General features: G+C 47.6%; 1 protein-coding gene and 1 long non-coding RNA gene across 2 annotated transcripts in view; both read right to left on the reverse strand.

The window, feature by feature from the left end:
- The window catches only part of LOC118382639 (HBS1-like protein), a gene marked incomplete at its 3' end in the record, with an annotated part of 70,865 nt that overhangs the window by 12,998 nt on the left and 31,548 nt on the right, over window positions 1-26,319 (reverse strand). The window contains exons 5-6 of the mRNA XM_052509618.1: window positions 5,949-6,057; window positions 263-519 (exon numbers count right to left, since the gene is read on the reverse strand). Of these exons, the coding sequence (XP_052365578.1) occupies window positions 263-519; window positions 5,949-6,057 (366 nt within the window). The remainder of the gene's footprint in view (window positions 1-262; window positions 520-5,948; window positions 6,058-26,319) is intronic.
- On the reverse strand, window positions 12,815-14,426 carry LOC127924946 (uncharacterized). The gene is made up of 3 exons (XR_008119394.1): window positions 14,034-14,426; window positions 13,561-13,656; window positions 12,815-13,200 (listed from the first exon to the last, which is right to left on the reverse strand). It is a non-coding gene; the product is annotated as an uncharacterized LOC127924946 (long non-coding RNA).

The following is a 26,319-nucleotide window of genomic DNA, read 5'->3' on the forward strand; positions in this document are numbered from 1 at the left end:
CAGTATAGTCTTTGTAACCACGCCGACAGTATAGTCTCTGTAACCACGCCGACAGTATAGTCTCTGTAACCACGCCGACAGTATAGTCTCTGTAACCACGCCGACAGTATAGTCTCTGTAACCACGCCGACAGTATAGCCTCTGTAACCACGCCGACAGCGTAGCCTCTGTAACCACGCCGACAGCGTAGTTTACGTGATTCAGTCCATGCAGAGTGTGTGAGAGGAATGTGGCGTTCCAGGAGACACGTGTGTTTATGTACCTATAACCACCAGGTTGAGTAGAGACTTGCCCCCTTGTCTCTTCTCCAGCTCGGCCCTGACGTTCAGCTGTTGCTTGGCCTTCCCAGGGGTACGTCCTGGGGTGGGGACGGAAGGGGGCTCCTCTGCCCCCCCGAACCCTTTAGAGGGTGTCTCCGGACGCTTGGAGGGGGTTTCGGGGCTGGTTTTCATGGTCATCTCATCAGGGCTACCCCCACGATGGACGGAGGGGCTGGGGACGACCCCGTTCTCCTCTGTACTGGATGGACCACAAGAAGAGACAAATCATTTATTTAAGTTCTTCTTCTTGTTAAGGAAATCTTCAGTATAACCCTGGTAAGACATGCTACAATCAAGTTAGTTAGTTTTGATAGGACAGTGAAGACGGGACAGGGGAAAGGAGACAGGGAAGAGGAGAAAGGGAGAGGAGACAGGGGAGAGGAGACAGGGAGAGGAGACAGGGAGAGGAGAAAGGGGAGAGGAGACAGGGGAGAGGAGACAGGGAAGAGGAGACAGGGAGAGGAGACAGGGGAGAGGAGACAGTGGAGAGGAGACAGGGGAGAGGAGACAGGGGAGAGGAGACAGGGGAGAGGAGACAGGGGAGAGGAGACAGGGGAGAGGAGACAGGGGACAGTGGAGACAGGGGAGAGGGGGCCGGGAAGAGGGGACAGGGACAGTGGAGAGTAGACAGGGGAGAGGAGACAATGGAGGTGGAGACAGGGGAGGTGGAGACAGGGGAGAGGAGACAGGGGAGAGGAGACAGTGGAGACAGGGGAGAGGGGACAGTGGAGAGGAGACAGGGGAGAGGGGACTGTGGAGAGGAGACAGTGGGAGAGGAGACAGGGAGAGGAGACAGGGGAGAGGAGACAGTGGAGAGGAGACGGGAGGTGGAGACAGGGAGAGGGGACAGTGGAGAGGAGACAGTGGAGAGGAGACAGGGAGAGGAGACAGGGGAGAGGAGACAGGGGAGAGGAGACAGGGAGAGGAGACAGGGGAGAGGAGACAGGGGAGGTGGAGACAGGGGAGGTGGAGACAGGGGAGAGGGGACAGTGGAGAGGAGACAGTGGAGAGGAGACAGGGGAGAGGAGACTGTTCCTGGGGAGAGGAGACAGGGGAGAGGAGACAGGGGAGAGGAGACAGGGGAGAGGGAGACAGGGGGAGAGGAGACGGGGGGAGAGGAGACGGGGAGAGGAGACAGGGAGGTGGAGACAGTGGAGAGGAGACGGGGAGAGGGAGACGGGGGGAGTGGAGACAGGGGAGAGGAGACAGGGAGAGGAGACAATGGAGGTGGAGACAATGGAGGTGGAGACAATGGAGGTGGAGACAGGGGAGAGGAGACAGGGAGAGGAGACAGGGGAGAGGGGAGACAGGGAAGAGGAGACAGGGAAGAGGAGATAGGGGAGAGGAGACTGGGGAGAGGAGACAGGGAAGAGGAGACAGGGGAGAGGAGACAGGGGAGAGGAGACAGGGGAAAGGAGACAGGGGAGAGGAGAGGGGACCGGGAAGAGGACAACAAGTGTCACAGAACTCCTGAATGTAACCAATACAAATGAATGGAAACACGAAGGTAGTTTTGTGTTCCCCTCAGAAAATTATATATATATATATACAGTCAAACTTTTAGAACACCTACTTATTCAACTGTTCCCTTCCCCAACTGTTCCCTTCACCAACTGTTCCTGTTCCCTTCCCCAACTGTTCCCTGTTCCTATCCCCAAATGTTCCCTTCCCCAACTGTTCCTGTTCCCTTCCCTAACTGTTGTCCCTGTTCCCTTCCTTCCCCAACTGTCCCTGTTCCCTTCCCTTCCCCAACTGTTCCTGTTCCCTTCCCCAACTGTTCCTGTTCCCTTCCCCAACTGTTCCTGTTCCCTTCCCCAACTGTTCCTGTTCCCTTCCCCAACTGTTCCTGTTCCCTTCCCCAACTGTTCCTGTTCCCTTCCCCAACTGTTCCTGTTCCTTCCCCAACTGTTCCTGTTCCCTTCCCCAACTGTTCCTGTTCCTTCCCCAACTGTTCCTGTTCCCTTCCCCAACTGTTCCTGTTCCCTTCCCCAACTGTTCCTGTTCCCTTCCCCAACTGTTCCTGTTCCCTTCCCCAACTGTTCCTGTTCCCTTCCCCAACTGTTCCTGTTCCCTTCCCCAACTGTTCCCTTCCCCTTCCCCAACTGTTCCTGTTCCTTCCCCAACTGTTCCCTTCCCCAACTGTTCCTGTTCCTTCCCCAACTGTTCCTGTTCCCTTCCCCAACTGTTCCTGTTCCCTTCCCCAACTGTTCCTGTTCCCTTCCCCAACTGTTCCCTTCCCCAACTGTTCCCTTCCCCAACTGTTCCCTTCCCCAACTGTTCCCTTCCCCAACTGTTCCCTTCCCCAACTGTTCCCTTCCCCAACTGTTCCTGTTCCTTCCCCAACTGTTCCTGTCCCCTTCCCCAACTGTTCTGTTCCCTTCCCCAACTGTTCCTGTTCCCTTCCCCAACTGTTCCTGTTCCCTTCCCCAACTGTTCCCTTCCCTTCCCCAACTGTTCCCTGTTCCCTTCCCCAACTGTTCCTGTTCCTTCCCCAACTGTTCCCGTTCCTTCCCCAACTGTTCCGTTCCCTTCCCCAACTGTTCCCGTTCCCTTCCCCAACTGTTCCTGTTCCCTTCCCCAACTGTTCCCGTTCCTTCCCCAACTGTTCCTGTTTCCTTCCCCAACTGTTCCTGTTCCTTCCCCAACTGTTCCCAACTGTTCCCTTCCCCAACTGTTCCCTTTTCCCTTCCCCAACTGTTCCCGTTCCCTTCCCCAACTGTTCTGTTCTGTTCCTTCAACTGTTCCTGTTCCCGTTCCCTTCCCCAACTGTTCCTGTTCCCTTCCCCAACTGTTCCCGTTCCCTTCCCCAACTGTTCCTGTTTCCTTCCCCAACTGTCCCTGTTCCCTTCCCCAACTGTTCCTGTTCCTTCCCCAACTGTTCCCTTCCCCCAACTGTTCCCTTCCCCCAACTGTTCCCTTCCCCAACTGTTCCCCTTCCCCAACTGTCCCCTTCCCCAACTGTTCCTGTCCCCTTCCCCAACTGTTCCTGTCCCCTTCCCCAACTGTTCCTGTTCCCTTCCCCAACTGTTCCTGTCCCCCTTCCCCAACTGTTCCTGTTCCTTTCCCCAACTGTTCCGTTCCCCAACTGTTCCGTTCCCCAACTGTTCCCTTCCCCAACTGTTCCCTTCCCCAACTGTTCCCTTCCCCAACTGTTCCTTCCCCAACTGTTCCTTCCCCAACTGTTCCTTCCCCAACTGTTCCTGTTCCCTTCCCCAACTGTTCCTGTCCCCTTCCCCAACTGTTCCTGTTCCCCTTCCCCAACTGTTCCTGTTCCTTCCCCTTCCCCAACTGTTCCTGTTCCTTCCCCAACTGTTCCTGTTTCCTTCCCCAACTGTTCCTGTTCCCTTCCCCAACTGTTCCTGTTCCTGTTCCCTTCCCCAACTGTTCCCCCTGTTCCCCAACTGTTCCCCAACTGTTCCCTTCCCCAACTGTTCCTGTCCCTTCCCCAACTGTTCTGTCCCTTCCCCAACTGTTCCTTCCCCAACTGTTCCTGTCCCCTTCCCCAACTGTTCCTGTTCCTTCCCCAACTGTTCCTGTTCCCTTCCCCAACTGTTCCTGTTCCCTTCCCCAACTGTTCCCCTTCCCCAACTGTTCCTGTTCCCTTCCCCAACTGTCCCCTTCCCCAACTGTTCCTGTTCCCTTCCCCAACTGTTCCTTCCCTTCCCCAACTGCCCCCTTCCCCAACTGTTCCTGTTCCCTTCCCCAACTGTTCCTGTTCCCTTCCCCAACTGCCCCTTCCCCAACTGTTTGTTCCCTTCCCCAACTGTTCCTGTTCCCTTCCCCAACTCTTCCTGTTCCCTTCCCCAACTGTTCCTGTTCCCAACTGTTCCTGTTCCCTTCCCCAACTGTTCCTGTCCCCAACTGTTCCCTTCCCCAACTGTTCCTGTTCCCTTCCCCAACTGTTCCTGTTCCCTTCCCCAACTGTTCCTGTTCCCTTCCCCAACTGCTCCTGTTCCCTTCCCCAACTGTTCCTGTTCCCTTCCCCAACTGTTCCCCCTGTTCCTTCCCCAACTGTTCCTGTTCCCTTCCCCAACTGTTCCTGTTCCCTTCCCCAACTGTTCCTGTTCCCTTCCCCAACTGTTCCTGTTCCCTTCCCCAACTGTTCCTGTTCCCTTCCCCAACTGTTCCTGTTCCCTTCCCCAACTGTTCCTGTCCCCTTCCCCAACTGTTCCTTCCCCAACTGTTCCCTTCCCCAACTGTTCCCTTCCCCAACTGTTCCCTTCCCCAACTGTTCCCTTCCCCAACTGTTCCCTTCCCCAACTGTTCCCTTCCCCAACTGTTCCTGTTCCCTTCCCCAACTGTTCCTGTCCCCTTCCCCAACTGTTCCTGTTCCCTTCCCCAACTGTTCCTGTCCCCTTCCCAACTGTTCCTGTTCCCTTCCCCAACTGTTCCTGTTCCCTTCCCCAACTGTTCCTGTCCCCTTCCCCAACTGTTCCTGTTCCCTTCCCCTACTGTTCCCTTCCCCAACTGTTCCCTTCCCCAACTGTTCCTTCCCCAACTGTTCCTGTCCCCTTCCCCAACTGTTCCCTTCCCCAACTGTTCCCTTCCCCAACTGTTCCTGTTCCCTTCCCCAACTGTTCCTGTTCCCTTCCCCAACTGTTCCTGTCCCCTTCCCCAACTGTTCCTGTCCCCTTCCCCAACTGTTCCTGTTCCGTTCCCCAACTGTTCCTGTTCCCTTCCCCAACTGTTCCTGTCCCTTCCCCAACTGTTCCTGTTCCGTTCCCCTACTGTTCCCGTTCCCCAACTGTTCCCTTCCCCAACTGTTCCCTTCCCCAACTGTTCCTGTCCCCTTCCCCAACTGTTCCCTTCCCCAACTGTTCCCTTCCCCAACTGTTCCTGTTCCCTTCCCCAACTGTTCCTGTTCCCTTCCCCAACTGTTCCTGTCCCCTTCCCCAACTGTCCCCTTCCCCAACTGTTCCTGTTCCCTTCCCCAACTGTCCCCTTCCCCAACTGTTCCTGTTCCCTTCCCCAACTGTTCCTGTCCCCTTCCCCAACTGTCCCCTTCCCCAACTGTTCCTGTTCCCTTCCCCAACTGTTCCTGTTCCCTTCCCCAACTGTCCCCTTCCCCAACTGTTCCTGTTCCCTTCCCCAACTGTTCCTGTTCCCTTCCCCAACTGTTCCTGTCCCCTTCCCCAACTGTTCCTGTCCCCTTCCCCAACTGTCCCCTTCCCCAACTGTTCCTGTTCCCTTCCCCAACTGTTCCTGTTCCCTTCCCCAACTGTTCCTGTTCCCTTCCCCAACTGTTCCCTTCCCCAACTGTTCCTGTTCCCTTCCCCAACTGTTCCTGTCCCCTTCCCCAACTGTCCCCTTCCCCAACTGTTCCTGTTCCCTTCCCCAACTGTTCCTGTTCCCTTCCCCAACTGTTCCTGTTCCCTTCCCCAACTGTTCCTGTTCCCTTCCCCAACTGTTCCTGTTCCCTTCCCCAACTGTTCCTGTTCCCTTCCCCAACTGTTCCTGTTCCCTTCCCCAACTGTTCCTGTTCCCTTCCCCAACTGTTCACATCCCCAACTACTATAGTCGTTATCTCTCCAGTCTGCCCCAGAGAAAAGCTGATGAACATAGTGTGTGTGTGTGTGTGTGTGCGTGCGTGCGTGCGTGCGTGCGTGCGTGCGTGCGTGCGTGTGATACCTCGGCACGTCAAAGCCCATGGTCTGTTTCTTCCCTGAGACGGTCATGCGGGCCACTTTAGGCAGAACTTCTGAGTCCAGTTGACACTGCCCCGCCTCACGGTCCTTAGCTGGGGGAGAGAGAGACACACACTCAGTAATACACAAACACACACTCAGTAATACACATAAACACACTTCATGCAACTCCAAACACACAGGCAATAATATTCTCTCACGCACAGGAATACAACAAATCACAGTATGCACAGTTTCATTATGGAATGTTTATGCATTACTTCCCAAATGAATTTGAGTGAACTGGTAACTACATGTGCAGAACCATCAGCAAATATACAAGGTGTGTGTCAGATGGATTTGAATACACACAGATACAGCGAGCTTCATGAACAGATATAGCTAGCTTCATGCACAGATATAGCTAGCTTCATCAACAGATATAGCTAGCTTCATCAACAGATATAGCTAGCTTCATGAACAGATATAGCTAGCTTCATCAACAGATATAGCTAGCTTCATCAACAGATATAGCTAGCTTCATCAACAGATATAGCTAGCTTCATGAACAGATATAGCTAGCTTCATGAACAGATATAGCTAGCTTCATGAACAGATACAGCTAGCTTCATGAACAGATACAGCTAGCTTCATCAACAGATACAGCTAGCTTCATCAACAGATACAGCTAGCTTCATCAACAGATACAGCTAACTTCATCAACAGATACAGCTAGCATCATCAACAGATACAGCTAGCTTCATCAACAGATACAGCTAACTTCATCAACAGATAGAGCTAGAATCATGAACAGATACAGCTAACTTCATCAACAGATAGAGCTAGCATCATGAACAGATACAGCTAACTTCATCAACAGATACAGCTAGCATCATGAACAGATACAGCTAGCGTCATCAACAGATACAGCTAGCGTCATCAACAGATACAGCTAGCGTCATCAACAGATACAGCTAGCGTCATCAACAGATACAGCTAGCGTCATCAACAGATACAGCTAGCGTCATCAACAGATACAGCTAGCGTCATCAACAGATACAGCTAGCTTCATCAATAGATACAGCTAACTTCATCAACAGATACAGCTAGCTTCATCAAGAGATACAGCTAACTTCATCAACAGATACAGCTAGCATCATGAACAGATACAGCTAGCATCATGAACAGATACAGCTAGCGTCATCAACAGATACAGCTAGCTTCATCAATAGATACAGCTAACTTCATAAACACGATACAGCTAGCTTCATCAACAGATACAGCTAGCTTCATCAACAGATACAGCTAGCTTCATCAACAGATACAGCTAGCTTCATCAACAGATACAGCTAGCTTCATCAACAGATACAGCTAACTTCATCAACAGATACAGCTAGCTTCATCAACAGATACAGCTAGCTTCATCAACAGATACAGCTAGCTTCATCAACAGATACAGCTAGCTTCATCAACAGATACAGCTAGCTTCATCAACAGATACAGCTAGCTTCATCAAGAGATACAGCTAGCTTCATCAATAGATACAGCTAACTTCATCAACAGATACAGCTAGCTTCATCAAGTGATACAGCTAGCTTCATCAATAGATACAGCTAACTTCATAAACACGATACAGCTCGCTTCATCAACAGATACAGCTAGTGTCATCAACAGATACAGCTAGCTTCATCAACAGATACAGCTAGCTTCATCAACAGATAGAGCTAGCATCATGTACAGATACAGCTAGCATCATGAACAGATACAGCTAGCTTCATCAACAGATACAGCTAGCGTCATCAACAGATACAGCTAGCTTCATCAACAGATACAGCTAGCTTCATCAACAGATAGAGCTAGCATCATGAACAGATAGAGCTAGCATCATGAACAGATATAGCTAGCTTCATCAACAGATACAGCTAGCTTCATCAACAGATACAGCTAGCTTCATCAACAGATACAGCTAGCTTCATCAACAGATACAGCTAGCTTCATCAACAGATACAGCTAGCTTCATCAACAGATACAGCTAGCTTCATCAACAGATACAGCTAGCTTCATCAACAGATACAGCTAGCTTCATCAACAGATACAGCTAGCTTCATCAACAGATAGAGCTAGCATCATGAACAGATATAGCTAGCTTCATCAACAGATACAGCTAGCTTCATCAACAGATATAGCTAGCTTCATCAACAGATACAGCTAGCTTCATCAACAGATACAGCTAGCTTCATCAACAGATACAGCTAGCTTCATCAACAGATACAGCTAGCTTCATCAACAGATAGAGCTAGCTTCATCAACAGATAGAGCTAGCATCATGAACAGATAGAGCTAGCATCATGAACAGATAGAGCTAGCATCATGAACAGATACAGCTAGCTTCATCAACAGATACAGCTAGCTTCATAAACAGATACAGCTATCTTCATAAACACGATACAGCTAGCTTCATCAACAGATACAGCTAGCGTCATCAACAGATACAGCTAGCGTCATGAACAGATACAGCTAACTTCATCAACAGATAGAGCTAGCATCATGAACAGATACAGCTAGCGTCATCAACAGATACAGCTAGCTTCATCAACAGATATAGCTAGCTTCATCAACAGATACAGCTAGCTTCATCAACAGATACAGCTAGCTTCATCAACAGATACAGCTAGCTTCATCAACAGATACAGCTAGCTTCATCAACAGATACAGCTAGCTTCATCAACAGATACAGCTAACTTCATCAACAGATAGAGCTAGCATCATGAACAGATACAGCTAGCTTCATCAACAGATACAGCTAACTTCATCAACAGATAGAGCTAGCATCATGAACAGATACAGCTAGCATCATGAACAGATATAGCTAGCTTCATCAACAGATACAGCTAGCTTCATCAACAGATACAGCTAGCTTCATCAACAGATACAGCTAGCTTCATCAACAGATACAGCTAGCTTCATCAACAGATACAGCTAGCTTCATCAACAGATACAGCTAGCTTCATCAACAGATACAGCTAGCGTCATCAACAGATACAGCTAGCTTCATCAACAGATACAGCTAGCGTCATCAACAGATACAGCTAGCGTCATCAACAGATACAGCTAGCTTCATCAACAGATAAGAGCTAGCATCATGAACAGATATAGCTAGCTTCATCAACAGATACAGCTAGCTTCATCAACAGATATAGCTAGCTTCATCAACAGATACAGCTGGCTTCATCAACAGATACAGCTAGCTTCATCAACAGATACAGCTAGCTTCATCAACAGATACAGCTAGCTTCATCAACAGATAGAGCTAGCATCATGAACAGATAGAGCTAGCATCATGAACAGATAGAGCTAGCATCATGAACAGATACAGCTAGCTTCATCAACAGATACAGCTAGCTTCATAAACAGATACAGCTATCTTCATAAACACGATACAGCTAGCTTCATCAACAGATACAGCTAGCGTCATCAACAGATACAGCTAGCGTCATCAACAGATACAGCTAGCTTCATCAACAGATAAGAGCTAGCATCATGAACAGATATAGCTAGCTTCATCAACAGATACAGCTAGCTTCATCAACAGATATAGCTAGCTTCATCAACAGATACAGCTAGCTTCATCAACAGATACAGCTAGCTTCATCAATAGATACAGCTAGCTTCATCAACAGATACAGCTAGCTTCATCAACAGATAGAGCTAGCATCATGAACAGATAGAGCTAGCATCATGAACAGATACAGCTAGCTTCATCAACAGATACAGCTAGCTTCATAAACAGATACAGCTATCTTCATAAACACGATACAGCTAGCTTCATAAACAGATAGAGCTAGATTCAAATCCATGATTATAGAAAACTTTAACAAGCATTTCTCAACGGCTGGCCATGCCTTCCTCCTGGCTACTCCAACCTCGGCAAACACCTCCTTTGGCCGCTAAAGCCAACACCTCCTTTGGCCGCCTTTCGTTCCAGTTCTCTGCTGCCTGCAACTGGAACGAGTTGCAAAAATCGCTGAAGTTGGAGACTTTTATCTCCCTCACCAAATTCAAACATCTGCTATCTGAGCAGCTAACCGATCGCTGCAGCTGTACATAGTCTATCGGTAAATAGCCCACCCAATTTTACCTACCTCATCGAAATACTGTTAATATTTATTTACTTTTCTGCTCTTTTGCACACCAATATCTCTACCTGTACATGACCATCTGATCATTTATCACTCCAGTGTTAATCTGCAAAATTGTAATTATTCACCTACCTCCTCATGCCTTTTGCACACATTGTATATAGACCCTTTTTTTCTACTGTGTTATTGACTTGTTAATTGTTTACTCCATGTGTAACTAACTCTGTGTTGTCTGTTCACACTGCTATGCTTTATCTTGGCCAGGTCACAGTTGTAAATGAGAACTTGTTCTCAACTAGCCTACCTGGTTAAATAAAGGTGAAATAAAATAAATAAATAAATAGCTTCATCAACTGATACAGCTAGCATCATCAGCAGGTGAGTCTGCTACAGGACCTGGGTCTAGCTAGGTGAGTCTGCTACAGGGCCTGGGTCTAGCTAGGTGAGTCTGCTACAGGGCCTGGGTCTAGCTAGATGAGTCTGCTACAGGACCTGGCCTGGGTCTAGCTAGATGAGTCTGCTACAGGGCCTGGGTCTAGCTAGATGAGTCTGCTACAGGGCCTGGGTCTAGCTAGATGAGTCTGCTACAGGGCCTGGGTCTAGCTAGATGAGTCTGCTACAGGGCCTGGGTCTAGCTAGATGAGTCTGCTACAGGGCCTGGGTCTAGCTAGGTGAGTCTGCTACAGGGCCTGGGTCTAGCTAGGTGAGTCTGCTACAGGGCCTGGGTCTAGCTAGATGAGTCTGCTACAGGGCCTGGGTCTAGCTAGATGAGTCAGCTACAGGACCTGGGTCTAGCTAGATGAGTCAGCTACAGGGCCTGGGTCTAGCTAGATGAGTCTGCTACAGGGCCTGGGTCTAGCTAGATGAGTCTGCTACAGGGCCTGGGTCTAGCTAGATGAGTCTGCTACAGGACCTGGGTCTAGCTAGATGAGTCTGCTACAGGGCCTGGGTCTAGCTAGATGAGTCTGCTACAGGGCCTGGGTCTAGCTAGATGAGTCTGCTACAGGACCTGGGTCTAGCTAGATGAGTCTGCTACAGGGCCTGGGTCTAGCTAGATGAGTCTGCTACAGGGCCTGGGTCTAGCTAGATGAGTCTGCTACAGGGCCTGGGTCTAGCTAGATGAGTCTGCTACAGGACCTGGGTCTAGCTAGATGAGTCTGCTACAGGACCTGGGTCTAGCTAGATGAGTCTGCTACAGGACCTGGGTCTAGCTAGATAAGTCTGCTACAGGGCCTGGCCTGGGTCTAGCTAGATGAGTCTGCTGCAGGGCCTGGGTCTAGCGAGATGAGTCTGCTACAGGACCTGGGTCTAGCTAGATGAGTCTGCTACAGGGCCTGGGTCTAGCTAGATGAGTCTGCTACAGGGCCTGGGTCTAGCTAGATGAGTCTGCTACAGGACCTGGGTCTAGCTAGATGAGTCTGCTACAGGACCTGGGTCTAGCTAGATGAGTCTGCTACAGGGCCTGGCCTGGGTCTAGCTAGATGAGTCTGCTACAGGACCTGGGTCTAGCTAGATGAGTCTGCTGCAGGGCCTGGGTCTAGCTAGATGAGTCTGCTACAGGACCTGGGTCTAGCTAGATGAGTCTGCTACAGGACCTGGGTCTAGCTAGATGAGTCTGCTACAGGACCTGGGTCTAGCTAGATGAGTCTGCTACAGGGCCTGGCCTGGGTCTAGCTAGATGAGTCTGCTACAGGGCCTGGGTCTAGCGAGATGAGTCTGCTACAGGACCTGGGTCTAGCTAGATGAGTCTGCTACAGGGCCTGGGTCTAGCGAGATGAGTCAGGGATGTGCTGGTATGACTGGTGTTTGACGGGGAGCAGGGAGCTGGGTCGGTAAAGGGTTAATTTCAGAACTGGCAGTTACTATGGAAATAGAGCAGTGATACATTTCGCCAACTAAACAAACGCAATACCCGGTCATGAACAATGTACACACACAACATGGTCTCACACACACACACACACAGACACTGTCACACACACACACAGACACTGTCACACACACACACACACACACACACACACACACACACACACACACACACACACACACACACACACACACACACACACACACAGTCTCTCACACACACAGACACTGTCTCTCACACACAGACACTGTCTCTCACACACAGACACTGTCTCTCACACACACAGACACTGTCTCTCACACACACAGACACTGTCTCTCACACACACAGACACTGTCACACACACACACAGACACTGTCACACACACACACAGACACTGTCACACACACACACACACACACACACACACACACACACACACACACACAATGTCTTTCTCACACACACACACACACACACACACACACACACACACACACACACACACACACACACACACACTGTCTCACACACACACACACACACAGACACTGTCTCTCACACACACAGACACTGTCTCTCACACACACAGACACTGTCTCACACACACACACACACACACACACACACACACACACACACACACACACACACACACACACACACAGTCTCTCACACACACACACACACAGTCTCTCACACACACAGACACTGTCTCTCACACACACAGACACTGTCTCTCACACACACAGACACTGTCTCTCACACACACAGACACTGTCTCTCACACACACAGACACTGTCTCTCACACACACAGACACTGTCACACACACACACAGACACTGTCACACACACACACAGACACTGTCACACACACACACAGACACTGTCACACACACACACAGACACTGTCACACACACACACAGACACTGTCACACACACACACACACACACACACACACACACACACACACACACACACACACACACACACACACACACACACACACACACACACAGAGATGGTATGATCCAGATATTTGTCCCACCTAGTCCACAGACTGCTGTCCCACCTAGTCCACAGACTGCTGTCCCACCTAGTCCACAGACTGCTGTCCCACCTAGTCCACAGACTGCTGTCCCACCTAGTCCACAGACTGCTGTCCCACCTAGTCCACAGACTGCTGTCCCACCTAGTCCACAGACTGCTGTCCCACCTAGTCCACAGACTGCTGTCCCACCTAGTCCACAGACTGCTGTCCCACCTAGTCCACAGACTGCTGTCACACCTAGTCCACAGACTGCTGTCACACCTAGTCCACAGACTGCTGTCACACCTAGTCCACAGACTGCTGTCACACCTAGTCCACAGACTGCTGTCACACCTAGTCCACAGACTGCTGTCCCACCTAGTCCACAGACTGCTGTCCCACCTAGTCCACAGACTGCTGTCACACCTGGTCCACAGACTGCTGTCCCACCTAGTCCACAGACTGCTGTCCCACCTGGTCCACAGACTGCTGTCACACCTCGTCCACAGACTGCTGTCACACCTAGTCCACAGACTGCTGTCCCACCTCGTCCACAGACTGCTGTCCCACCTGGTCCACAGACTGCTGTCCCACCTAGTCCACAGACTGCTGTCCCACCTAGTCCACAGACTGCTGTCCCACCTAGTCCACAGACTGCTGTCCCACCTAGTCCACAGACTGCTGTCCCACCTAGTCCACAGACTGCTGTCAGGGTAAGAGCCCTGTCCCACCTAGTCCACAGACTGCTGTCCCACCTCGTCCACAGACTGCTGTCCCACCTAGTCCACAGACTGCTGTCCCACCTAGTCCACAGACTGCTGTCCCACCTCGTCCACAGACTGCTGTCCCACCTAGTCCACAGACTGCTGTCACACCTATTCCACAGACTGCTGTCCCACCTCGTCCACAGACTGCTGTCCCACCTAGTCCACAGACTGCTGTCACACCTCGTCCACAGACTGCTGTCACACCTCGTCCACAGACTGCTGTCACACCTAGTCCACAGACTGCTGTCACACCTAGTCCACAGACTGCTGTCACACCTCGTCCACAGACTGCTGTCACACCTAGTCCACAGACTGCTGTCCCACCTAGTCCACAGACTGCTGTCCCACCTAGTCCACAGACTGCTGTCACACCTAGTCCACAGACTGCTGTCACACCTAGTCCACAGACTGCTGTCACACCTAGTCCACAGACTGCTGTCACACCTAGTCCACAGACTGCTGTCACACCTAGTCCACAGACTGCTGTCACACCTAGTCCACAGACTGCTGTCACACCTAGTCCACAGACTGCTGTCCCACCTAGTCTACCTAGTCTGTGGTCAGAGACTCCGTAAGGAGGGTGAGACTCCGTAAGGAGGGTGTGACTCCGTAAGGAGGGTGTGACTCCGTAAGGAGGGTGAGACTCTGTAAGGAGGGTGAGACTCCGTAAGGAGGGTGAGACTCCGTAAGGAGGGTGTGACTCCGTGGTGTGACTCCGTAAGGAGGGTGAGACTCCGTAAGGAGGGTGAGACTCCGTAAGGAGGGTGAGACTCCGTAAGGAGGGTGAGACTCCGTAAGGAGGGTGTGACCCAGTGGTGAGACTCCGTAAGGAGGGTGAGACTCCGTAAGGAGGGTGAGACTCCGTAAGGAGGGTGAGACTCCGTAAGGAGGGTGAGACTCCGTAAGGAGGGTGAGACTCCGTAAGGAGGGTGTGACTCCGTAAGGAGGGTGTGACTCCGTAAGGAGGGTGTGACTCCGTAAGGAGGGTGAGACTCCGTAAGGAGGGTGAGACTCCGTAAGGAGGGTGTGACCCAGTGGTGTCGCCTCAGAGGGCAAACGGAGCTCTGCATCACATCGCCGTGCGCCTCAGAAATGTCCTAACAATGAGGAGGGGCCTGTACGGCTCCGCATTGACATGATTGGTTGACGGTAGGTGAGGGCGAGAGTTCCTGTAGAAAGACAAACTCACTTCCTTGACAACAACTCTGCGAAGTGCAAGAAGTATAAATGTCCTGACTACTACAGAGACAGTATCAGAAGTATAAATGTCCTGACTACTACAGAGACAGTATCAGTAGTATAAATGTCCTGACTACTACAGAGACAGTATCAGTAGTATAAATGTCCTGACTACTACAGAGACAGTATCAGTAGTATAAATGTCCTGACTACTAGACAGTATCAGTAGTATAAATGTCCTGACTACTACAGAGACAGTATCAGTAGTATAAATGTCCTGACTACTACAGAGACAGTATCAGTAGTATAAATGTCCTGACTACTACAGAGACAGTATCAGTAGTATAAATGTCCTGACTACTACAGAGACAGTATCAGTAGTATAAATGTCCTGACTACTACAGAGACAGTATCAGAAGTATAAATGTCCTGACTACTACAGAGACAGTATCAGAAGTATAAATGTCCTGACTACTACAGAGACAGTATCAGTAGTATAAATGTCCTGACTACTACAGAGACAGTATCAGTAGTATAAATGTCCTGACTACTACAGAGACAGTATCAGAAGTATAAATGTCCTGACTACTACAGAGACAGTATCAGTAGTATAAATGTCCTGACTACTGCAGAGACAGTATCAGTAGTATAAATGTCCTGACTACTACAGAGACAGTATCAGTAGTATAAATGTCCTGACTACTGCAGAGACAGTATCAGTAGTATAAATGTCCTGACTACTACAGAGACAGTATCAGTATCAGTAGTATAAATGTCCTGACTACTACAGAGACAGTATCAGTATCAGTAGTATAAATGTCCTGACTACTACAGAGACAGTATCAGAAGTATAAATGTCCTGACTACTACAGAGACAGTATCAGTATCAGTAGTATAAATGTCCTGACTACTACAGAGACAGTATCAGAAGTATAAATGTCCTGACTACTACAGAGACAGTATCAGAAGTATAAATGTCCTGACTACTACAGAGACAGTATCAGTAGTATAAATGTCCTGACTACTGCAGAGACAGTATCAGTAGTATAAATGTCCTGACTACTACAGAGACAGTATCAGTATCAGTAGTATAAATGTCCTGACTACTACAGAGACAGTATCAGAAGTATAAATGTCCTGACTACTAGACAGTATCAGTAGTATAAATGTCCTGACTACTACAGAGACAGTATCAGAAGTATAAATGTCCTGACTACTAGACAGTATCAGTAGTATAAATGTCCTGACTACTACAGAGACAGTATCAGTAGTATAAATGTCCTCCTGTTATTCCATGTGTAACTCTGTGTTGTTGTTTACTCCATGTGTAACTCTGTTGTTGTTTATTCCATGTGTAACTCTGTGTTGTTGTTTACTCCATGTGTAACTCTGTGTTGTTGTTTACTCCATGTGTAACTCTGTGTTGTTGTTTACTCCATGTGTAACTCTGTGTTGTTGTTTACTCCATGTGTAACTCTGTGTTGTTGTTTACTCCATGTGTAACTCTGTGTTGTTGTTTACTCCATGTGTAACTCTGTGTTGTTGTTTATTCCATGTGTAACTCTGTGTTGTTGTTTACTCCATGTGTAACTCTGTGTTGTTGTTTACTCCATGTGTAACTCTGTGTTGTTGTTTACTCCATGTGTAACTCTGTGTTGTTGTTTATTCCATGTGTAACTCTGTGTTGTTGTTTACTCCATGTGTAACTCTGTGTTGTTGTTTACTCCATGTGTAACTCTGTGTTGTTGTTTATTCCATGTGTAACTCTGTGTTGTTGTTTACTCCATGTGTAACTCTGTGTTGTTGTTTACTCCATGTGTAACTCTGTGTTGTTGTTTACTCCATGTGTAACTCTGTGTTGTTGTTTATTCCATGTGTAACTCTGTTGTTGTTTACTCCATGTGTAACTCTGTGTTGTTGTTTACTCCATGTGTAACTCTGTGTTGTTGTTTATTCCATGTGTAACTCTGTGTTGTTGTTTATTCCATGTGTAACTCTGTGTTGTTGTTTACTCCATGTGTAACTCTGTGTTGTTGTTTACTCCATGTGTAACTCTGTGTTGTTGTTTATTCCATGTGTAACTCTGTGTTGTTGTTTACTCCATGTGTAACTCTGTGTTGTTGTTTACTCCATGTGTAACTCTGTGTTGTTGTTTACTCCACGTGTAACTCTGTGTTGTTGTTTACTCCACGTGTAACTCTGTGTTGTTGTTTACTCCACGTGTAACTCTGTGTTGTTGTTTACTCCACGTGTAACTCTGTGTTGTTGTTTATTCCATGTGTAACTCTGTTGTTGTTTATTCCATGTGTAACTCTGTGTTGTTGTTTACTCCATGTGTAACTCTGTGTTGTTGTTTACTCCATGTGTAACTCTGTGTTGTTGTTTACTCCATGTGTAACTCTGTGTTGTTGTTTACTCCATGTGTAACTCTGTGTTGTTGTTTACTCCATGTGTAACTCTGTGTTGTTGTTTACTCCATGTGTAACTCTGTGTTGTTGTTTACTCCATGTGTAACTCTGTGTTGTTGTTTACTCCATGTGTAACTCTGTGTTGTTGTTTACTCCATGTGTAACTCTGTGTTGTTGTTTACTCCATGTGTAACTCTGTGTTGTTGTTTACTCCATGTGTAACTCTGTGTTGTTGTTTACTCCATGTGTAACTCTGTTGTTGTTTACTCCATGTGTAACTCTGTGTTGTTGTTTACTCCATGTGTAACTCTGTGTTGTTGTTTACTCCATGTGTAACTCTGTGTTGTTGTTTACTCCATGTGTAACTCTGTGTTGTTGTTTACTCCATGTGTAACTCTGTGTTGTTGTTTACTCCATGTGTAACTCTGTGTTGTTGTTTACTCCATGTGTAACTCTGTTGTTGTTTACTCCATGTGTAACTCTGTTGTTTACTCCATGTGTAACTCTGTTGTTGTTTACTCCATGTGTAACTCTGTGTTGTTGTTTACTCCATGTGTAACTCTGTGTTGTTGTTTACTCCATGTGTAACTCTGTGTTGTTGTTTACTCCATGTGTAACTCTGTGTTGTTGTTTATTCCATGTGTAACTCTGTGTTGTTGTTTTTGTCGAACTGCTTTGCTTTATCTTATCAGTTGTAAATGAGAACTTGTTCTCAACTGGCCTACCTGGTTAAATAAAGGTGTTCTCAACTGGCCTACCTGGTTAAATAAAGGTGTTCTCAACTGGCCTACCTGGTTAAATAAAGGTGTTCTCAACTGGCCTACCTGGTTAAATAAAGGTGTTCTCAACTGGCCTACCTGGTTAAATAAAGGTGTTCTCAACTGGCCTACCTGGTTAAATAAAGGCGTTCTCAACTGGCCTACCTGGTTAAATAAAGGTGTTCTCAACTGGCCTACCTGGTTAAATAAAGGTGTTCTCAACTGGCCTACCTGGTTAAATAAAGGTGTTCTCAACTAGCCTACCTGGTTAAATAAAGGTGTTCTCAACTAGCCTACCTGGTTAAATAAAGGTGTTCTCAACTAGCCTACCTGGTTAAATAAAGGCGTTCTCAACTGGCCTACCTGGTTAAATAAAGGTGTTCTCAACTGGCCTACCTGGTTAAATAAAGGTGTTCTCAACTGGCCTACCTGGTTAAATAAAGGTGTTCTCAACTAGCCTACCTGGTTAAATAAAGGTGTTCTCAACTGGCCTACCTGGTTAAATAAAGGTGTTCTCAACTAGCCTACCTGGTTAAATAAAGGCGTTCTCAACTAGCCTACCTGGTTAAATAAAGGTGTTCTCAACTGGCCTACCTGGTTAAATAAAGGTGTTCTCAACTGGCCTACCTGGTTAAATAAAGGTGTTCTCAACTAGCCTACCTGGTTAAATAAAGGTGTTCTCAACTAGCCTACCTGGTTAAATAAAGGTGTTCTCAACTAGCCTACCTGGTTAAATAAAGGTGTTCTCAACTAGCCTACCTGGTTAAATAAAGGTGTTCTCCACTAGCCTACCTGGTTAAATAAAGGTGTTCTCAACTAGCCTACCTGGTTAAATAAAGGTGTTCTCAACTAGCCTACCTGGTTAAATAAAGGTGTTCTCAACTAGCCTACCTGGTTAAATAAAGGTGTTCTCAACTGGCCTACCTGGTTAAATAAAGGTGTTCTCAACCGGCCTACCTGGTTAAATAAAGGTGTTCTCAACCGGCCTACCTGGTTAAATAAAGGCGTTCTCAACCGGCCTACCTGGTTAAATAAAGGCGTTCTCAACTAGCCTACCTGGTTAAATAAAGGTGTTCTCAACTGGCCTACCTGGTTAAATAAAGGTGTTCTCCACTAACCTACCTGGTTAAATAAAGGTGTTCTCCACTAACCTACCTGGTTAGATAAAGGGTTATATATATAAATACCTGGTTAAATAAAGGTGAAATAAATAAATAAAATGTAAAAAAAAAGGTTAAGGGTTGAGGTTTAGGGTTAAGGTTAAGGGTTAAGGTTTAGGGTTAAGGTTAAGGGAGAGAGCAGGGAGGTAGGAAGCAGGGAGGGAGAGAGGGAGGGAAGGAGAGAGCAGGGAGGGAGGGAGGGAGAGAGCAGTGAGGGAGAGAGCAGGGAAGGAGAGAGCAGGGAAGGAGAGAGCAGGGAGGGAGAGAGCAGGGAGGGAGGAAGCTGGGAGGGAGAGAGGGAGGAAGCTGGGAGGGAGAGAGGGAGGGAGGGAGGGAGGGAGGAAGCAGAGAGAGAGAGAGAGAGAGGAAGCAGAGAGAGAGAGAGAGAGAGAGAGAGAGGAAGCGAGAGAGAGAGAGAGAGAGGAAGCAGAGAGAGAGAGAGAGAGAGAGAGAGAGAGAGAGAGAGAGAGAGAGAGAGAGAGAGAGAGAGAGAGAGAGAGAGAGAGAGAGAGAGAGAGAGAGAGAGAGAGAGAGAGAGAGAGAGAGAGAGAGAGAGGGAGGGAGGGAACAGGGAGGCAGGGAGGGAGGGAGGGAGCAGAGAGGCAGGGAGGGAGCAGGGAGGGAGCAGGGAGGCAGGGAGCGAGCAGGGAGGGAGGGAGGGAGGGGAGAGAGCAGGATATGCAAACCCTCTCCTTCTAGGATTACAGAAAGCCCCATCTGATCAGGATGGTAGTCGTAGGCTTCCCTCCAACCACACCTGTTCTGTCCTCCGTTTGACAACACACACACACACACACACACACACACACACACACACACACACACACACACACACACACACACACACACACACACACACACACACACACACACACACACACACACACACACACACACACACACACACACACACACACACACACGGCCTGGAGGAAGGTTTTGGACAAACGGATGCCAGAAGTTGCCAGTTTTTATTCAGAACCCAGGTTCCAACCCGGAGGGGTATAGTTAATGACTCCATCAGTCAGTCAACTGTGTTTCCTAACACACTGAGCAAATAACAGCAAGTCAAGTACCGTTCTGGGCATTGAAAATGTAACCTAATACTTGAGCATATCTCCTTAAAAGTGGATATAACTGCACCGAGGGAATGACTGAAATATGGAGAATGGAGAGGTATGAGAGATAGAGAGAGAGAGACAGAGAGGAGAGAGAGACAGAGAGGAGAGAGAGACAGAGAGGAGAGACAGAGGAGAGACAGAGAGGAGAGAGAGACAGAGAGAGACAGAGAGGAGAGACAGAGAGAGAGACAGAGAGGAGAGACAGAGAGGAGAGACAGAGAGGAGAGACAGAGAGGAGAGACAGAGAGGAGAGACAGAGAGGAGAGACAGAGGAGACAGAGACATAGAGGAGAGACAGAGAGGAGAGACAGACAGACAGAGAGGAGAGACAGAGAGGAGAGAGAGACAGACAGAAAGGAGAGACAGAGAGGAGAGAGAGACAGAGAGGAGAGACAGAGGAGACAGAGACATAGAGAGAGACAGAGAGGAGAGACAGACAGACAGAGAGGAGAGACAGAGAGGAGAGACAGAGAGGAGAGAGAGACATAGAGAGAGACAGAGAGAGAGAGAGAGACAGACAGACAGAGAGGAGAGACAGAGAGGAGAGACAGAGAGGAGAGACAGAGGAGACAGAGACATAGAGAGAGACAGAGAGGAGAGACAGACAGACAGAGAGGAGAGACAGAGAGGAGAGAGAGAGAGAGAGGAGAGAGAGACAGAGAGGAGAGACAGAAAGGAGAGACAGAGAGGAGAGAGAGACAGAGAGGAGAGACAGAGAGGAGAGACAGAGAGGAGAGAGAGACAGAGAGGAGAGACAGAGGAGACAGAGACATAGAGAGAGACAGAGAGGAGAGACAGACAGACAGATAGGAGAGACAGAGAGGAGAGAGAGACAGAGGAGAGAGAGAGACAGAGAGAGAGAGAGACAGAGAGGAGAGAGACAGACAGAGAGGAGAGACAGAGAGGAGAGACAGAGGAGACGGAGACATAGAGAGAGACAGAGAGGAGAGACAGAGAGGAGAGAGAGAGACAGAGAGGAGAGACAGAGAGGAGAGACAGAGAGGAGAGAGAGACAGACAGAGAGGAGAGACAGAGAGGAGAGAGAGACAGAGAGGAGAGACAGAGGAGACAGAGACATAGAGAGAGACAGAGAGAGAGAGAGAGAGAGACAGAGAGGAGAGACAGAGAGGAGAGACAGAGAGGAGAGACAGAGGAGACAGAGACATAGGGAGAGACAGAGAGGAGAGACAGAAACAGAGAGGAGAGACAGAGAGAGAGGGAGATACAGAGGAGACAGAGACATAGAGAGAGACAGAGAGGAGAGACAGAACATGTTTATCTATAATAATCCTGACTGAAATCTCCCTCCCTGCCACTAGGGTGCAGTAGAGGCTGTGGCAGAGTAAGGTATAGTAATTACTGCTGCAACACTAACAAACCCATCATGTCATCAACAGCAGCCCTCGTAGTAATTTAGTATATGCTTATCTATTTGAATACAACATTTACATGTGTTGAATGCAGGGAAGAAGTGGGTTGGGGAGTTCAGGAGGCTTCCATCTGTTCAATCACAAGAGAGAATACCACGTTGAATGTACAAACATCTGGCCCTGGGCCCTGCGCCCTTGCACCCTGGGACCTGCGCCCTGGGACCTGCGCCCTGGGACCTGCGCCCTGGGACCTGCGCCCTGGGACCTGCGCCCTGGGACCTGCGCCCTGGGACCTGCGCCCTGGGACCTGCGCCCTGGGACCTGCGCCCTGGGGACCTGCGCCCGGGGACCTGCGCCCAGGGACCTGCGCCCTGGGACCTGCGCCCTGGGACCTGCGCCCTGGGACCTGCACCCTGGGACCTGCACCCTGGGACCTGCACCCTGGGACCTGCACCCTGGGACCTGCACCCTGGGACCTGCACCCTGGGCCCCTCTATATAAACAATAAGGGATTTCAGTAGGGACAGAAACAGCCCCTATTAAACACTCTTTTACTAAATATTCAGACCCCTTTTTATTTTAACCACTAGGCTACCCTGTCGACCCCTTGACTTGTGGTTACTAGTCCAACGCTCTAACCACTAGGCCACCCTGTCGACCCCTTGACTTGTGGTTACTAGTCCAACGCTCTAACCACTAGGCTACCCTGTCGACCCCTTGACTTGTGGTTACTAGTCCAACGCTCTAACCACTAGGCCACCCTGCCGCCCCCTTGACTTGTGGTTACTAGTCCAACGCTCTAACCACTAGGCTACCCTGTCGACCCCTTGACTTGTGGTTACTAGTCCAACGCTCTAACCACTAGGCCACCCTGCCGCCCGCTTGACTTGTGGTTACTAGTCCAACGCTCTAACCACTAGGCTACCCTGTCGACCCCTTGACTTGTGGGGATATTTTTCAGGGACTGGGAGACTAGTCGGGATGAAGGGAAAGATGAACGGAGTAAAGTAGAGAGAGATCCTTGATGAAAACACGAGCGTACGTAAACGTGATATTTCTTTATTTCTAATTTTTGGACGGGACATTTCTTTAAACCTGTTTTTGCTTTGTCATTACGGGGTATTGTGTGTAGTTTAACGAGAAAAAAAAAACAATTGAATCCATTTAGGAAAAAGTCAAGGGGGTCTGAATACTTTCCCGAAGGCACTTTAGATGAGAAGGGACAGGATTTACAGGCTGTACAGCTGAATATCTCACTTTGCTACTAGGGAGGGGGATCTGTCTGACTGACACATATAACCTCTCTCATAGGATGAGTCGCACACAGAGGAAATGACATCACAATACACTACTTATCATAGGACCTGAATGTAAATGACGTCCCCATGAAGCGTGTCAACCAGACAGACAGTCAAAGCCCCGTAATCACGGAGAGAATATTAAAAAACGCTTTTCTCCAAGCTGCAAATCATTTAACTAATAATCAAATTAGGATTTAGGGGCTCTGGTCTATAGTAGTACCACTATATAGGGAATAGGGCTCTGGTCTATAGTAGTGCACTATATAGGAATAGGGCTCTGGTCTATAGTAGTGTACTATATAGGGAATAGGGCTCTGGTCTATAGTAGTGTACTATATAGGAATAGGGCTCTGGTCTATAGTAGTGTACTATATAGGAATAGGGCTCTGGTCTATAGTAGTGTACTATATAGGGAATAGGGCCCTGGTCTATAGTAGTGTACTATGTAGGAATAGGGCTCTGGTCTATAGTAGTGTACTATATAGGGAATAGGGCCCTGGTCTATAGTAGTGTACTATGTAGGGAATAGGGCTCTGGTCTATAGTAGTACCACTATATAGGGAATAGGGCTCTGGTCTATAGTAGTACCACTATATAGGGAATAGGGCCCTGGTCTATAGTAGTGTACTATATAGGGAATAGGGCTCTGGTCTATAGTAGTGCACTATGTAGAAGAATAGGGCCCTGGTCTATAGTAGTGTACTATGTAGGGAATAGGGCCCTGGTCTATAGTAGTGTACTATGTAGGGAATAGGGCCCTGGCCTATAGTAGTGCACTATGTAGGGAATAGGGCCCTGGTCTATAGTAGTGTACTATGTAGGGAATAGGGCCCTGGTCTATAGTAGTGTACTATGTAGGGAATAGGGCCCTGGTCTATAGTAGTGTACTATGTAGGGAATAGGGCCCTGGTCTATAGTAGTGTACTATGTAGGGAATAGGGCCCTGGCCTATAGTAGTGCACTATAATAGGGAATAGGGCCCTGGTCTATAGTAGTGTACTATGTAGGGAATAGGGCCCTGGCCTATAGTAGTGCACTATAATAGGGAATAGGACCCTGGTCTATAGTAGTGTACTATATAGGGAATAGGGCTCTGGTCTATAGTAGTGCACTATATAGGAATAGGGCTCTGGTCTATAGTAGTACTATATAGGGAATAGGGCTCTGGTCTAAAGTAGTGCACTATAATAGGGAATAGGACCCTGGTCTAAAGTAGTACTATATAGGGAATAGGGCTCTGGTCTATAGTAGTGTACTATGTAGGGAATAGGGCTCTGGTCTAATGTAGTGTACTATATAGGGAATAGGGCTCTGGTCTATAGTAGTGTACTATATAGGGAATAGGGCTCTGGTCTATAGTAGTGTACTATATAGGGAATAGGGCTCTGGTCTATAGTAGTGTACTATATAGTGAATAGGGCTCTGGTCTATAGTAGTGTACTATATAGTGAATAGGGCTCTGGTCTATAGTAGTGTACTATATAGTGAATAGGGCTCTGGTCTATAGTAGTACCACTATATAGGGAATAGGTCTCTGGTCTATAGTAGTGTACTATATAGTGAATAGGGCTCTGGTCTATAGTAGTAGCACTATATAGGGAATAGGTCTCTGGTCTATAGTAGTGTACTATATAGGGAATAGGGCTCTGGTATATAGTTAGTGTACTATATAGGTAATAGGGCTCTGGTCTAAAGTAGTGTACTATATAGGGAATAGAGCTCTGGTCTATAGTAGTGTACTATATAGGGAATAGGGCTCTGGTCTAGTATAAATGTCCTGACTACTACAGAGACAGTATCAGAAGTATAAATGTCCTGACTACTACAGAGACAGTATCAGTATCAGAAGTATAAATGTCCTGACTACTACAGAGACAGTATCAGAAGTATAAATGTCCTGACTACTACAGAGACAGTATCAGAAGTATAAATGTCCTGACTACTACAGAGACAGTATCAGAAGTATAAATGTCCTGACTACTACAGAGACAGTATCAGTAGTATAAATGTCCTGACTACTACAGAGACAGTATCAGAAGTATAAATGTCCTGACTACTACAGAGACAGTATCAGTATCAGTAGTATAAATGTCCTGACTACTACAGAGACAGTATCAGTAGTATAAATGTCCTGACTACTACAGAGACAGTATCAGAAGTATAAATGTCCTGACTACTACAGAGACAGTATCAGAAGTATAAATGTCCTGACTACTACAGAGACAGTATCAGTAGTATAAATGTCCTGACTACTACAGAGACAGTATCAGTAGTATAAATGTCCTGACTACTACAGAGACAGTATCAGTAGTATAAATGTCCTGACTACTACAGAGACAGTATCAGTAGTATAAATGTCCTGACTACTACAGAGACAGTATCAGAAGTATAAATGTCCTGACTACTAGACAGTATCAGTAGTATAAATGTCCTGACTACTACAGAGACAGTATCAGTAGTATAAATGTCCTGACTACTACAGAGACAGTATCAGAAGTATAAATGTCCTGACTACTACAGAGACAGTATCAGAAGTATAAATGTCCTGACTACTACAGAGACAGTATCAGTAGTATAAATGTCCTGACTACTACAGAGACAGTATCAGTAGTATAAATGTCCTGACTACTACAGAGACAGTATCAGTAGTATAAATGTCCTGACTACTACAGAGACAGTATCAGAAGTATAAATGTCCTGACTACTACAGAGACAGTATCAGTAGTATAAATGTCCTGACTACTACAGAGACAGTATCAGTAGTATAAATGTCCTGACTACTACAGAGACAGTATCAGTAGTATAAATGTCCTGACTACTACAGAGACAGTATCAGTAGTATAAATGTCCTGACTACTACAGAGACAGTATCAGAAGTATAAATGTCCTGACTACTACAGAGACAGTATCAGTAGTATAAATGTCCTGACTACTAGACAGTATCAGAAGTATAAATGTCCTGACTACTACAGAGACAGTATCAGTAGTATAAATGTCCTGACACTGTATGTAGACTTTCTTTTTTCTATTATATTATTGACTGTATGTTTGGTTTACTCCATGTGTAACTCTGTGTTGTTGTTTATTCCATGTGTAACTCTGTGTTGTTGTTTACTCCATGTGTAACTCTGTGTTGTTGTTTACTCCATGTGTAACTCTGTGTTGTTGTTTATTCCATGTGTAACTCTGTGTTGTTGTTTACTCCATGTGTAACTCTGTGTTGTTGTTTACTCCATGTGTAACTCTGTGTTGTTGTTTACTCCATGTGTAACTCTGTGTTGTTGTTTAT

This window comes from Oncorhynchus keta, unplaced genomic scaffold, assembly GCF_023373465.1.
Source record: "Oncorhynchus keta strain PuntledgeMale-10-30-2019 unplaced genomic scaffold, Oket_V2 Un_contig_4784_pilon_pilon, whole genome shotgun sequence".
NCBI classification, from domain to species: Eukaryota; Metazoa; Chordata; class Actinopteri; order Salmoniformes; family Salmonidae; genus Oncorhynchus; species Oncorhynchus keta.